Raw genomic sequence first — 16,293 nt, forward strand, 5'->3', positions numbered from 1 at the left:
GAATTCCGGTTTGAAGAAATTATTCTGAAAATTAAAACTAATACAAATGTCAAGACCTAGTGAATGAAATATACTTGTACGGTAGCTTAAGATTTTATGTAAGAAATAAGTACATCACAAAATCTGGCTTCCTAGACGTCATCGCCAAGCCTGTTAAAACGTTTCACATACACTTAGAACAACAGACAAAATAAAGCCAAAAAATCTCCAAATGTCAGGAGAATAAAGTGAACGAATAAAGCAGGTTAACTCTGCCACACGTGAATGTGGTCCTGGAGTAAATGCTGGTCACATTTTCCTCGGGAGCACATCGAACTGGTAGGGCAGTGGGTACCATATTGCTCTGGAAGCAGCAGCACAGTCACGTTGAGGTTGGCAAGAAGGATGCCTGTTTAGGAAGCTACCATTGTAAGAGTACAAAATTGGACAGTAATGAAAAACTACGGGACAGTACGACTACACATTACCTTTCTCTGACACTCTCTGAAGCCTAAACATTGGCATTAACTGCTGATCTGAAAAACAGCTTGGCTCCTGCCTTTTATTTCTTAAAGCACTGACAATATGGTAATGGCTCCTTTATCAGGACTGTGGTTTTTCAGACACCTAAAAAAAATCATACCACATGATCAGTGAAGAAATTACACAAAGAAATATTTTGGTCTGGAAGGCAAAATAAATGTGAAAACAGTATTAATAAATACCTTAATTTTTATCTATTTTAAAAATTACTATTTTAAATTCATTTGATGTTTTAGCCCTAGTTAAAGAGGAGAAGCCTAACAATAAGCACATGTGATCTCTGACAAAGAAACCAAAAAGTCATTAAATAAAGATGAAAACTCAAAACCTCCGCATTTGAGTCTAAAGTGCAAGTGCATTATCACTGCATTAAACCGACATTCACTGTGGTAACCTGAAACAGAACAGCCTGGATGCTGGGCTCCAGAATCATTAACAGCTGCATTTGGACTCGTCAAATGTACAAAGCCTTACTGAAAGACCTCCTGGAGTCAGCAATTCGAAATCTCAAGGACACAAGCCATTATCTTTCTGCCTTGGCTTAAGTTAGATGTATACAGAATACATTTTAGGTGAAGATAAAAGTTGTGGTGCTTAAGGGAACATTACAGATGCCAGGAAAAAAAAATTTAAGTGGGCTCCACTCCCAGCATGGAGCCCTATATGGGGTTTGAACTCATGACCCTGAGGTCAAGACCTGAATTGAGATCAAGAGTTGGTTGCTTAACCAACCAACTAAGCCACCGAAGCACCCCAGAAAATTCATTTCTGTACAATACTTTGTTAATCATGCTCTGAGTAAATGTCTCAGAATCCATTGAAAAATAGATACTGTAGATGCTGAAGTCAGAATGAGGGCTTGCAAGATCTTGACAAATGAACCATACAATCCTATCTCTATTGGATGACATATTAGATGAATGAGAAACACTGTCAACCAAAAACTTCGTATCTGGCAAAAGTGTTCAAGAAAGAAGGAGAAATTGAGACATCCCCAATAAACAGAAGTTAAGGGAGTTTATCACTGGTAGACAAGTAAAAGTGCCCTTCAGAAAAAGCTAAAGGGAGCCCTTCAGGCTGAAATGAAAGAATGTTAAACAAGAATTTGAAATCCTATCAGGAAATTAAGAACAAGGTAATGAAAACTACACAGGTAAATACAAAAGCCAGTATTAATGTATTCTTGGTTGGTAATTCTTTTTTTCCTGTATGATTTAAAAGGCAAATGAATAAAGCAAAAATCATAAATCAATGTTAACTGGAACAATGAATAAAGATGTAATCTGTGACAATAGCACTATTAAGAAAGGGGGAAAGCAGGGCGCATAGCAGCAGTGTGTGGATGCTATTAACACTAAATTGGGATTACTCAAACGAGGTGGTTATAAATTTAAGATAGAAAACGTAATCCCCAAGGTAGCCATGAAAAAATACAGAAATACACAGAATACATAAAAAAAAAAACAACTATAAAATAAGACAAAGAAAGAGGAACTGAGAACCAGAAATACACAACACACATCAAAAACAGCTGCGTGGCAGCTCAGTTCCTTATCAGCAACAACTTCAAATGTAATGATCAAACTCTCCAATTAAACCCCCAAATAGATTTTATAAATATGATCCATTTGTATGCTGTCTGTAGGAGACTTGCTTAGATACAAAGACACAAAAGGGTGAGGATAAAAGGATGAAAAAAATTTCCCATGTAAATATTAACGGAGAGAGCTGGGCTGGCAAAACTGTTTTAAGAGATGAAAAGGACCTTATATACTGATAAAAAGGTCGATCCATCAAGAAGCTGAAAGTACAACAAAAATGCATCCAGTAAGAGAGCCCCAAAATACATGAAGCCAAAATTGGCACAATGGAAGGGAGAAAGACACAGTTCTACACTCAACAATTTCAGACTTCAACACTCCATTTCAGTAACAGAGTAAGGAGGCAGAAGATCAAGAAGGAAATAGAAGACTTGAAAAGTACTATAAACCAAACCACGCCACCCAATAAAAGCAGAATACACAATCTTCTCCAGTGAACACTGTATGTTCTCCAGGAAGGACAATAAATTAGGCCATAAGAAAAGTCTTAATATGCTTAGAAAGACTGAACTTACACAAAGTATCCTTTCCCATTACAATGGAACAAAACTGGAAATTCATAAGAGAGGGGTCACCAAAAAACTCACAAATATGTGGGAAATTAAACAGCCAACGGATCAAAAAAGAAATCACAAGGAAAACTGGAAAATACCTAAACACAAATGAAAACAAAAATACAATATAACATGGAAGGCAGCAAAAACAGTGCTCAGAGAGAAATTTATAGCTCTAAATGTTTATCTTCTTTTTTTTTTTCTTTAAAGATCTTATTTATTTGACAGAGAGAGAGAGAAATCACAAGCAGGAAGAGAGGCAGGCAGAGAGAGAGAGAGGGGAGGAAGCAGGCTCCCCGCGCAACAGAGAGTCCGACGTGGGGCTCGATCCCAGGACCCTGGGATTTTTTTCTTAAAAAAAAAAATAATCTTCATTCAATAATAAAACTCTACACCTTAAGGAACCAGAAAAAGAATAGCAAACTAAACTCAAAGCTAGCACAAGGAAGGAAATAAATATTCAAGTGGAAATGAAATACAAACTAGGAAAATAGAGAAAGTTAGTAAGTACAAAAGCTGACTCCTTGAAACAATCTACAAAATTGCTGAAACTTTAGCCAGATGGACTGAGGAGAAAAAAAAAAAACTCCTATTACTAAAATCATAAAATGGAGGAAGAGAAATTGTTACAGATAACAGGATACCATGAACCAACAAACTGAATAACCGAGATGAAACAAATTCTTAGAAATACATAAACTACCTAAATTGACTCAAAAGAAAACAGCTGTAACAAATAAGGAGACGGAATCAGTAATCAAAAATCCCCCAACACAGAAAGGCCTAGCACCAGATGGCTCTACCCATAAATTCCACCAAATTTCTTTAAAGAATCAACACCAATTATTTTTTAAAAACTTCCCCCCAAAAAATCAAGAGAGAATACTACTTACCTCATTTTATGAGGTCAGCATTACCCCAATACAAGATCCAAAAGCACTACAGACCAATAAATACCTCTACGAATGTATATATAAATTTAACAAAAAATATTTAAACTGAATGTAGCATTATACTAGAAGGGCCATACAACATGACCAACTAGGATTTATCTCTGGATCTCAGGGCTGGTTCAACATAAAAAAATCAATCAGGCTAGTATATCACGATAACAAAATGAAGGGAAAAACCTCCATGACGTTATAGAAATGAATCCGATGTCCCCCATATATCGACCTCGGTGTTGTTTACTTCTTCACAGCAGGCGGAGACGGTTAGCTGAAGCCCAACGATACAAATCCAGTTTTTACACGTGCAATTGTTTTAAACATAGCTTAAACAAGCATATCTTTAGCCATCTAGAGCCTGCTTGGTTTGCATACCAGGCAAATCTACACCCAGCATCTGCTACCTGTAAATACCAGGACTGTGAGAGACCACACTGCCACTGCACTTTAGACTTCTCTAATCTGAGACTTCCTGTCTGGCTGCCACCACACTGCCCGCAAAGAGCTGCTCAAACACAGCTGCCCAAATGAAATGGGCTACTGCCACTTTATGGTCATGTTTTTCCCTCAACAGCCCCCAAATCCTAGAACTCACCATCACAACTGACGCGCGCGTGCGCGCGCGCGCACACACACACACACACACACATACACACAAACACACACAAAAGCATCTGACAAAATCTGCAGCCGTTCCTGATAAAAAGCAGTAACAAAGCGTTTAATAGGCTACGAATAGAAGGGAACTTCTCCAGCACTGTGAAGGGCATCAGTGAGAACCTGCAATTAGCACCTCTCTCAATGGTAAAAGACTAAACCTTCCCCTAAGATCAGGAGTAGGACAGGAGCCTGCTTCTGTTACTTCTGTTCAACATAATCGTGGAATTCTAGCCAGAGCAGTTAGTTATGCAAGGATAAGAAATAAAGGGAATCCAAATTTGGAAAAAGAAGCAGACCTATCTCTACATGCAGATGACACGATCCTATTATGTAGAAAACTCTAAATAAATACATGTATGTAAACACACACAAAAACTCTGTTAAAAACTAATAAACATATTCAGGATATAAAGTCAACACCCAAGAACTGGTTGTATTTCTATACACTAGGCATGAACAATCCAAAAAGGAAACTAAGAGCACAATTCCATTTACAATAGCATCCAAAAGAAAAAATACTTGGGAATAAATTTAACCAAAGATGTGAAAGACTTCCACAATGAAAGTACAAAACATTGCTGGAAGAAATTATAGACGGCATAATGAAATGGAAAGACAGCCTGTGTTCCTGGATTAGATTACATGATACTAAGAAGATCTACAAATCCAATGAAATCTCCATGACAATTCCAATGCTTTTCTTTTTCTTTTACAGAAATGGAAGAAAAAAAAAAAAGTAAATGCATATGGAACTGAAGGAAACCACAAAACACCAAAGCAATTCTGAAAAAGAACAAAGTTGGAAGGGTGCCTGGATGCCTCAGATAGTTAGACGTCTGCCTTCAGCTCAGGTCATGATCTCAGGGTGCTGGGATCGAGCCCCACATCGAGCTCCCTGCTCAGTGGGAAGCCTGCTTCCCCCTCACTCTCTCCTTGCTGCTCTGCCGACTTGTGATCTCTCTCCCTCTGTCAAATAAATAAATAAAATCTTTAAAAAAATAGAAAAAAGAACTAAAATTATAAAAATCTTAGAGGAAAACCAAAGTGAAAATCTGCATAACCTTGGATTTGGCAGTAGTTTTGTTAATATAATACCAAAAGCATAGTAAACAAAGTAAGAGAGAAATTAAACTTCATTAAATTAAAAATTTGTGTATCAAAGGACACTATCAAGAGAGTGAAAAGACAGTGGAAAGAATGGAAAAAGATACGTGCAAATCACGTATCTGAGAGTATCCAGAACTGGTAAAGGACTCCAAGAGCTCAACAACAAAAAGATAAACACCCCAATTTAAAAGTGGGCACAAGATCTGAATAGACATTTCTCCAAAGACATACAAATGGCCAATAAGTACAGGATAAGATGCTAACATCACCAGTTATTACGCAAACACAAATCAACTAAAAGAGCTACTACTTCCCACCCACTAGAATGATTATAGTAACAAAGAAAGAATAAAAAGCTCTGGTAAGGATGCAGAGAAACTGGAACCTCATGCACTGGTCATGGGAATGTAAAATGGGCAATTCTATAGAAAGTTGGCCAGTTCATCAAAAAGTTAGGCACCACATTAGCACATGAGCCAACAATTCCACTCCTAGGTACACACTCAAAGGAACCAAAAACAGGGCTCAGATATTTATACACTCCTGTTCACAGCAACATTATTCACATAGTCGAAAGGTGGAAACAACCCAGGTGTCCATCCACGATGAACGTGATATAGGTGGTATATGTTATGAAATATTACTCGGCCATAAAAAAGAACAAAGTTCTCGTAAAAGAACCTTAAAAATATGCTAGGTAAAGTCCGACACAGAAGGACAAATACTGTAAGATTCCACTTATATGGACTGGTCTAGATAGGCAAAGTCAGACACATAGTAGATGAAAGGTTATCAGGGGGCACCTGGGTGGTTCCATGGTTAAGCCTCTGCCTTCAGCTCAGGTTATGATCCCAGAGCCCTGGGATTGAGTCCCACATCAGGCTCTGTGCTCAGTGGGGAGTCTGCTTCTCCCTCTGGCCCTCACCCCACTTGTGCTCATTCTCTCTTGCTCTCAAATAAATAAAATCTTTAAAAAAAAGAAAAAGATTTGAGGTTATCAGGAGCTGGCAGGAAGGATGAATATGGAGTTAATGCTTAACAGGTACAAAATTTGTTTGGGATGAAGAAAAAATTGGAAATAAATGCCACCGAACTGTACAGTTAAAAATGGTTAAGATGGGGGCGCCTGGGTGGCTCAGTGGGCTAAAGCCTCTGGCCTTTGGCTCAGGTCATGATAGGGTCCTGGGATCAAGCCCCGCATCGGGCTCCCTGCTTGGCAGGGAGCCTGCTTCCTCATCTCTCTCTGCCTGCTTCTCTGCCTACTTGTGATCTCTCTGTCAAATAAATAAAAATGTTTTTTAAAATTTTTAAAAAATGGTTAAGATGGCTATCCATCTCCATAAGCAACACTCACACACTTAATTTCTTAGAGCAGTTTAGATTTACAGGAAAATGGAACAGAAAGCACAAGCTCCCACGGACTCCCCGCCCATACCCGTATCCATACCTCGCACTGGTTTATTTGTGTCAATAATGACGCATTATTACTACCTTAAGTCCTTAGTTCATGTTATGCTTATTTTACCAGAATAAAGACAAAAAACAAAACAACAAAAAAACGGATGGGGGTAAATCACAGGGACAGAGGAGCCAAGCTGAAGGAGCTCCCAATGGCCAATGCTGAAAAAACTGAAGCCCTAAAATAATACTGTGTAGGATTAGAACCTAAAGTGAAAGTCCACACTAATGGTTGAATAAATAGGAGAAACAAATTTTCATTACAGAAGAATTCCAAATAATATATGCAGATATTCACCCTTCCAGAGGTGGAGCTTAAATCCCTTGGTTCTAAAAACAAACTAACTCCCCCCCTCCCCCAAAAAAACCCTTGGTCCTATTGAGGATAGGCTGAACTTCATGACTTGCTTCTAAAGCATGCATTACAGACAGGGAAAAACAGTAACCTCACAGTGGAAAAACCTGGTAGACACCATCGAGATTAACACCATCTGTTGTAAGTTGTGTTGATACTGTGTACCCCTGATGAGAATAGTACGTCATCCACATCGGTGGTATTTTCTTCCCAAACCAAGAACTCTAGTCCAATATGAGAAATACATCAAACAAACTCAAAGCAAGGGACAATCTACAAAACAGCCGACCAGTCCTCCTTAAACCCATCTAGGTCATGAAAGACCAGAGAAGCCTGAGACACGGTCACAGCGGAGAGGTGCCCAAGTGCAGTGTGGCTCCTAAACAGGGCGCTGGGGCAGCACGAGGACACTGATGGGAAAACGGTGAAATCCCAGTAAAGCCTGCAGTTACGTTACTTGTAGTGTACCGGCGTGCACTTCTTTATGACAAGGTTCCTTGGTCACTTAAGATGTGAATGGGGAGAAACCCGGTGAGGGGTCTGCGGGAGCTCTCTCTGCTACCTCTGCAGCTTTTGTTCATAAACCTAAAATCAGTCCAAAAGAAAAGCTGATTGAAAAAGGGAAAAAAAGACATAATATGCAATTTACCTCTTTATTTCTCTACACAGAACTGTTTTGTAGGATCAGAAAACATGTGCTGCAAAGGTGTCTGCTGCGGTCTCTTCCTGCAGGTCTCCATTCCTAAATGGAGCGGGGAGTCTGTATTCGTGCCAAAAAATGGGGAATTCTGAAGACGGCACAAGGATGTGAGAAACCCTACCCTCCCGCAGGACGGGAGCTGAGAACTGTCTGCGTCATGTGCTGTGGTCTGACATAGAGGTCTCCAGCATCATGTCACTTTCATTCATTTCAATTTCGAAGGTTTCTTCCAATGAAGGTCTGGGATCTGGAGTTTTCCTTGAGGTTTCTAGTGGTGCAAGCCCTGTTTCTTCTGTAGTCTGTTTCTCTACTTCAAATTCCCTGAAATCCCACGGAGGTGAAATAATGTTTTTTAGTGTCTTCATTGTATGCACATCAAAGTCATAACATTTTAACTTGTCTTTAATGTCTGCTCCTAGAAGGAAACAACACAAGGAGAATAAAATAAACTCTGTCATTTATCTGTCATTTCCATGGTTACACAGCACTACCTCCATCATTTAGTCGAATGGTACTTTTAAGAGGATGAATTTAGCTCAGAAGAAAAAAAATATGCCAATCACTCTCCTCTTCCCTTTCCCTCGATTCTCAAGAGGGCTTGCTTAGAAGTACATGTGGTTTCAGCTCCCAGTGGCTCAGCAATGCCTGTCCCTAAAGCCCTCACACAGGAGTGGAGCCAGCCAGCAGGCACCTGCCCTCGCCTGCTACAAACCAAGAACCGCTGGCCGGCATTCTGGCACAACTACAGTCTCAAGCCTTATGCACAAAGGAACCACAGTGAAAGGAAAAACCCACTCCATACATCAAAATCTTAAGACGAATGGACAAGAGCCTTCCAACAGAGAAGGTCAACAAAGGTCAATCATTTCGGACATAAACAGTATGTTTATGTTTGAACTGTGTAAGATTACACAGTTTTCAAACTAACAGCTTTCAATAGTAGGTGTTTCGACAGATGACGACATGCAAGTCTTCTAAAAATAAAAATAGTGCAGCACGGTGATTATTCATACTGTACTGTGTATTTGAAAGTTGTTAAGAGAGACTTTAGAAGTTCTCAAGAAAAGAAAACATTTTCTAGTCTAGCGTGCACAGTGAAGCACGCTAACCACACTTTAGGTGATCATGTCACAGTATATACAAATACTGAACCATTATGTCATACACCTGAAACTAATATGCAATATGACAATTTCACCTGAATAAAAAAAATAAAAATAGTACATGATGACTGATATACTCAGGAATGTCCTCTGCAAGGCCATTAGCTTCAAGAGAACAGGCAAAATGTCTCTCACTCAATACTCTACCTCCAAAATGTCTCTCACTCAATACTCTACTCTCCCTAGCTTTATGGGAATTTTGCATTTAGCCTCACAATCCTCTTTGAATAAAAGAACCTGAGGCTCAGACTTGCCCAAAGCCACATGGCTGAGTGGCAGAGCTGCGATTTTAACCCAGGGTCTTTAGGATGCTTTAAGCTTAGGGTGTTCAGACTTTATGCTTTAGCTTTAAGGAAGCGAGTTATAACATACACACTAAAAAGTGTGCATTACTGGGCTAATCTTCATATATGCATATACCCACATAACCACCACCAGCCCGAAAGAGATCACACTTCCAGCTCCCAGAAAACCACCCCGTGCCCTTTCCAGTGAATACCTTCCCTTCCCAAGTCAGAAGTAATCACTGCTCAAATTTTTCTATCGCCACTGATTATTGTGCTTATTACTAATCTTCACATAAATGGTATGAATCAGTGTATATTCTTTTTGTCAAAATGAGATTCATCTATGTTACAGGATGACTTAATAGTCCTTTCAAGTGTGTAGTACTCTACTGCATGAGCTCGCCGCAATTTCCTTCTCCATTCTCCTATGCACGGCCATTCAGTTATTTCCAGTTGGTGTAATTCCAAACGTAGCTGCTGGAAAGAATCCTGTGTGTGAGCACTGGCCTCCTGAGGCCCTTGAACACTGGGAACACACCTGGAAGCAGTATTCCTACACCCTAAGAGCAACATGGTAGATCACCACCCTAACACCCCAAAGAATCACACCTCTTTAGCCCCCACTCAGGATGACGTGCACTGAGTCCTGGAACTTGTGCTGAACAGAATGTGATCGAAGTGATTTGTGACACTTCTAGCTTTCAAGGTCTTGAGGCTTTAATTCTCTTCCTTAGAACCTGAGACCTCCATGCTATGAAGAAGCCTGAGATAAGAGACCCATAGGCAACCTGGCTGTGTCAGCTAAGGTCCCCATCTATGCATGAGTCCATCTTAGGCTTGTCAGTCTGTCAAGTGTCAAGTGTCTGCTGACCACGGCTGCCATTTGTGAATGAGACCAGCAAACGGGCCACCAATCAACCTAGAGAACGCTGAGAAATAATATGGCCTAGTGGGTTGGAGCAGTCTGTGACGCAGCAACAGATAACGGACTGAACAGGCCCGTTTAACCGTAGCAGACACGCTCAACAGTGTTCCAAAGTGTAGTACACTAACAGGCAGCAATACACCAGAGTATCGGCTACTCCGTGTCACCACCGACGCTCGGCACTACTGGTGTTCTCCACCTGCAGCCAGTGTGGCAGGTGCGCAGTGACATCCCAGCGTGGTTTTAGTCTCACTTCCATGATGCATACTGACACTGAGCCCACCCATTTGCAACATCAGTGGATCTCCTCTTTGCTAAAGCTCCTGTTCAAGTGTTTTGCCCACTAGAGGCTTACCTTTTTTTTTTCCTTTTCAAATTTTTATTTAAATTCTAGTAAATATATAGTGCAACATGGACCCATTTTTAACTGAACTTTTTCTTAATGATTTACAGATTTTTCGATGAACAGAAGTTCTTCGTTTTATTGAAGGCTAATTTAATCAACCCTTTTCTCCTCTCATGGTTTTATGTCTCGGTCTCAAGGTTTAACCTCACTATACCCTCGTTACCTTAAAAAGTTTGTAACTAAGTAAGTACCCAAATACAGCATTTCCATCCAGATTTATCTTGACTTGCTTATTATTACAAAAAAATTATTTAAAGAATTACAGAGCACTGTAATGTGAATGTAAGCCAGCTTAATATCCCACTGAAATATACAAGTTAATATGCTATTAATAGCCTATAAACCCCATTTATGAAGAATTAAGGCCAGAGATTTTCATTTATTAGGAATTAGAAATTATTAGAAACTAAAAGTCTTTAAGATTTTTTCCATCAATTAAATTGATTCTCCTGTATCACAGCACTTTACACATACTCTATAACAGTATTTTGCATTTACGAAGTGCTCAATTTTAAAATGCATGAATACTTAGTAAGTCCTTAATTCCCACAGACTTGTTTCGACAAAATAAATGGGGTTTCTTGATCGAGTTAAATGGTTAGAAAGATAATTTAGAACCTTACAGGAGATTTACAGAGATACACAACAATCCAAAGAATGGAATACAATGTCAGTCAAAGTAATTATAATCTTACCAATGTAGGCTTCAGAATCACCAATGTACATCTCAATGCAATGACCAAGCATCGTGACAGAAAATGTATCATCTCGCCTAAGACCAAGGGCCTGTCAGAAAAGATTCAGCATGGTTATTAGAAGAAAATGTATTTCCTTCTCTTTCTTTTAAAAATATTCCTGCAGGACTCAATTCAAAACACTCCAGGGAATCAGAAGGAGTGGGGAAGGGCGGGCTACAAGAACAGCCACGAATTGATGTTGCTGAGGTTGGGTGATGGCCACGTGGAGGGTCATTACAGCATTCTGTTTTATGTTTGAAATCCCACTTGTCCAGAAAGATTTTCAAAACTGTATCTCCACATAGAGACATCTAAGCCTTCTGTGTTAATTATATAAGAGAGGCAAATTATCCCATCTCCACACACATTTGAAAGATCACATAAACCGGAAAAGCTGTTAGTCCACACTTCTGAGTAGCTCAGAATTCTGGTTATCAGAGTGGCACTTACAGGACTTGATCTCACCTGAACATTTTAACCGATCCTATGTGTGTTTTCTCCTATTTTATCTTTCTCTCCAGATACCATGATTTCATTGATTCTAAGACCCATATATTTTTTTCAAATTGTAACCCTTCGGAACCTGGGAAGTCGTAAACAACCAACAGCTGGCGGTTGCTTAATACCGCTGTCAGCCGCCCACAGCCGTAACGAGTGCCCTGCGACGGGGCAGTGAGCAGCGGGATCTGGCAGCCATAGAGACGTGAACACTCTCAAACACGGGAACTGCCATTGTTGTGGACACTTCCTGGCAGCCTAAGACCTGCAGAGCCAATGTCTTTGTTTGGGAGAAACCTAGTCAAGAGCGGAGTCTACGTACCGGCACCGAGAGCAGACACATTGCTCTGCAATGTCGTACGCAAGTGATTTTGAAGAACCAAAGTCTGATAGAGTACCATAATATCTATTTCACTTACATTTTCTTTTTTATGTAGATAACCACAGTGATCCCCGATGAAAATCTGTATGTCCCAGTATGGCCAAAAAGAGCACTTTTTCCAAGTACCAAAAAACAGGGAGATAAGAAAAAATCATGTAGGGGCACCTGGGTGGCTCAGGTGGGTTAAGCCTCTGCCTTCGGCTCAGGTCATGATCCCAGGGTCCTGGGATCGAGCCCTGCATCAGGCTCTCTGCTCAGTGGGGAGCCTCTCCCCCTCTGCCTGCCTATGATCTCTGTCAAATAAATAAAATCTTTAAAAAAAAAAAAAGAAAGAAAGAAAAGAAAAGAAAAAGAATCATGTAAAGTTTCAAGGTTTATTTGTGTGTGTCTGTGTTGAGTGTGTGTGTGCATGTGTGTAGTCCACTGGCTTATTAATGGTGTCTTAGATTTGGCAAAATACGGCATGTGGATTTAGGAGAAATTCTTTCCTTGTGATGAACATAGATTGTTTTGTTCACTGACCAAAGTGACCTAAGGGCATTAATTACAACTCCTAAAAAGAGAGACTGGAACTTCTTTTTTTCTGTTTAAACAGGGCCAATAAATATCACAAATACATGTATGTCTCATTGTACATTTAAGACAAGTCTCATATTGATCTCTCATTTGATGAGACTGCAAAATGCACACAATGCTTTTCTCTGCAAAGGAAAGAAGAAAGCACAAGGTCACCTGAAGAATTTTTAAATGGCAAAATAAACATTACTCAGAAAAACAAACAAATACCCCAACAGATCTTTAAAAAAGATCTTTTTTAAAAAGAGTGGTAAATGTTAACTAGACATACCGTGTGGAAATAGTCAACAGCATTTTCAAAGTTGCCCATCAGACTGTGGATATACCCTATGGCAGAATAGGTGGACGCATTCTGGGGAATTAACACCAGTGCCTGACGGTGGTAATCCAAGGCCTCGGCATACTTTCTGCGAGAATGAGAGAGGGAGTTGGGAGTGGGAAGAGCGGGAAGAAAGAGAGGAACAGTGAGTAGGCGCAGTGAAAGCACTGACTTGCTAGGTCTAAGATGAGCACTCATCCATATAAAAACATCAGAAACACTTTGGGAAATCAGAGTAACAGTTCTGGATGGTTCCACCACCGTCTACCTGGACACCTCCCTGAAAGAGACCTTCCAGCTGAGGGCACTCCCACAGGGACCCAGGCCGGAGCTGGAGCCCCACGACACTGCAAGGCCTCCTCTATGGCAAGACAACCCCCCCACACCACCACCGGTTAAAAGAACCAAAGGTCCACAGAAGTTACTTGGGACAGCATTTCCCAAAGCTCTCTAGAATACCTGCCCTGTAGATCTTTTGTGAAAAAAAGGTTCACTAAAGTTTGGGAAATGCTGCAGCTCAAAATGAATAGTAAAGACTCCAAGATATCCTGAAACAGAAAAACCTGTTATATTTTGAGTAGCCTAGAGTTTCCCAAACTTATTTAACCAAAAAAATCTATTTCTCAAAGGCTGCTGTTTAGCACACCATAAAACTCATACCTACAGAAAATGAGTGAGTTAGAATATGGACATGGTTTTAACTAAACCCTACTATCCTAATTCTTCCAAATTAATTTTGAATACCAAATTTTAATCTAAGAAAATAAAAGTATAATTCTTTAAACTTCTAGAATTATATCACCAGAATATAAAAATAAGGAAGTAATAAAAACCACTACAGATAATTATTTTGATGCTTGCTATATCTGAACAGCAAAGGACCCAGTTGGAAGATCTCAAAATGAAAGTACGGAAAAGAGCACTCGGCAGGCCCAGTCAGTGAAGCGTGCAGCTCCCAAACTTGGGGTTCTAGTTTGAGCCCCACACTGGGTGTAGAGATTATTAGAAATAAAAAATCTTTTAAAAAAGGATGGAGAAGGCTACACAAAATTACGTAAACTTTCAGTCACAGAGAATATTTTTGAAAATGTCCTACTTTACTTACTTAAGCTTCCTGCAGACGTGCCCCAAGTTGTTCAACAAAGGTTCCCATTTGTCAACCGTAACCTGAAACACAGCAGCATCAAACCCATGACTCAGGAATGCCGCCTTTCAGATGGACCCATTCAGCCGCACCATCCCACGCACCCACGAAGGCCGCCCTCTTTCCCAGTGCCTACGCAGCATGAAGGAGGTATTCATTGGATTCTCCATCTTTCTTTCCTATTAGGAGAGACTTCCTGAGGACACTATTATTATTAACACAACTTTGTTAATGAGCCACACCATGAAGAAGTTCAACTTCTGTATCTCCAGCTCAGAGCTTTCCATCTGCCTACTAAATATTCCTACTTAGAAGGCTCACAAGCACTGCAAATCTAGTACACCGCCCACTAAACTCTTACCCTGCCAGCCCAGCTCCCCAACCTCAGGCCCTTCTGAGCGCCTGCCTCTCGTGCCTGGTGCCCTCATCATCCCTAACCCCTAGGAACCACCAAAGACTCGCTCATCAGCTGCCTCACTGTAACACCAGCCCCCATGTAACAAGTCTTGTCTGGGCCCCACCACCTCAGGATAAGGTACAAGGTCCTTAATGATCAACACTTAACCCTCTTGACACATTTCTTGAAGTAAATCCTGTGAACTTAAACTCTATGAACTTAAAATCCAGGCTGTAATGGATTCGCTCCAAGCCGGCACATACTGTTCTCTAACCTTCTATGACCTTCTCCTCACTTGTATTTGGCTGCCGTCTGCGCCTGCACTAGGACAGAGGAGTAAGATGCCGTACCCAAGAGGCCTTCCTGGCCCCTCAAGTCTGGGTTAACTGCCCCCGGTGGGTTCCGTTATTTGCTCAATCACAGCTGTTTTTGTGCACTGTTTAATTACTGCCAATTTAATCTCCAATCCCCAACAGGTCTAAGGGTAGGAACTATCACGCCAGTTTCCTATTGGCTCCCAACACCTTGCTCAGAGCTTAGCACACAGTGGACACACGATCAGTCTAAGCTAACAGGACGACAGACCTGAGCCACAATCTCCAGCCCCCAAGCCTGGCTCCAGAAGCCAGAGCCCATGGGAACAAAAAAACACCCTTCATGATCCTTAAGGCACCACTGCTTCCCTATGGCTACTCTGACCTTTGCTACAGTTAACAACTAAAGTCAACAGTACTTCTCCATCTTCATTTCATTTTTTAATGGGCATTTTATCAATTTCATAGTATTGTGCATTTGTACTTAAACCCATTACTATAAATTTCTGTAAGACTCCACAGTGCCCTCAGATCATCAAAAAATATAGTTTCAACTCTCAGTGTGGTTTGTGATAGTGTGTCTTAAAGCTTTCTGTGCCTGAGAATCATCTTGGGATTTTGCCTAAACTGCAGACTATGATTCAGTGCATCTAGGATTGTGCACTTCTAGTCAGCTTCCAGGTGATGCTAAGGCAGCTGGTCTAGTTAGAGCAGCAAAGCTCTAAGCTATTCAACTCTGAAGACTGGCAGGGTGACATGTGGCAACCCCGTATGAACAGAAACACATTCATTATATACATACTGTATCAACATACAGAAATACCGTGTTTTTAAGTTCCTGGGACAAATAAAAGACCAAAACAGATAAAGCTATGTGTATGGGGACAAGTGGACTGCCCCTTGGCAGGGCTCCAGAGGGAGCTGGGTCTGTCAGTAGAGGAAGCAACAGCCAAGGAAGATTGTGGGCTACAAAAAAGGCTGCCCCAAAAGGAACAAGGTAAAAATGGGACGTGGTAGTCAGCAAGGAATAAAACAAAATAGAGGTAAATGAGAAGAATCAAGAACCAGAAGAGTAGGAATATGCAAATCCCTTACCTACAGAAGCTGACAGTATCTAAAATTGTTAATTTCAAAATAATACCCAGGTTTATATATCCAAGCTAGCTGGAAAGTTAGTTCATAAGCACACATCTTTCACATGGTAAAACCTAGTTAAATATTTCAAACGCTGAGAGATCTAA

General features: G+C 40.5%; 1 protein-coding gene across 5 annotated transcripts in view; it reads right to left on the reverse strand.

The window, feature by feature from the left end:
* Window positions 1-3: 3 nt before the first annotated feature.
* CDC16 (cell division cycle 16) overlaps window positions 4-16,293 on the reverse strand; it is a 37,342-nt gene continuing 21,052 nt past the window's right edge. For 2 of the 5 annotated variants that reach the window (XM_059144653.1, XM_059144648.1), the window contains exons 15-19: window positions 14,303-14,364; window positions 13,150-13,285; window positions 11,381-11,471; window positions 7,854-8,319; window positions 4-606 (exon numbers count right to left, since the gene is read on the reverse strand). In XM_059144653.1, the coding sequence (XP_059000636.1) occupies window positions 8,060-8,319; window positions 11,381-11,471; window positions 13,150-13,285; window positions 14,303-14,364 (549 nt within the window). In that variant the 3' untranslated portion in view covers window positions 4-606; window positions 7,854-8,059. Of the gene's footprint in view, window positions 607-7,853; window positions 8,320-11,380; window positions 11,472-12,562; window positions 13,004-13,149; window positions 13,286-14,302; window positions 14,365-16,293 lie in introns of those variants that run through there. The other 3 variants (XM_059144651.1, XM_059144649.1, XM_059144652.1) reach the window with 3 other exon arrangements.

Source organism: Mustela lutreola, chromosome 13 (genome assembly GCF_030435805.1).
Source record: "Mustela lutreola isolate mMusLut2 chromosome 13, mMusLut2.pri, whole genome shotgun sequence".
Classification (NCBI taxonomy): domain Eukaryota; kingdom Metazoa; phylum Chordata; class Mammalia; order Carnivora; family Mustelidae; genus Mustela; species Mustela lutreola.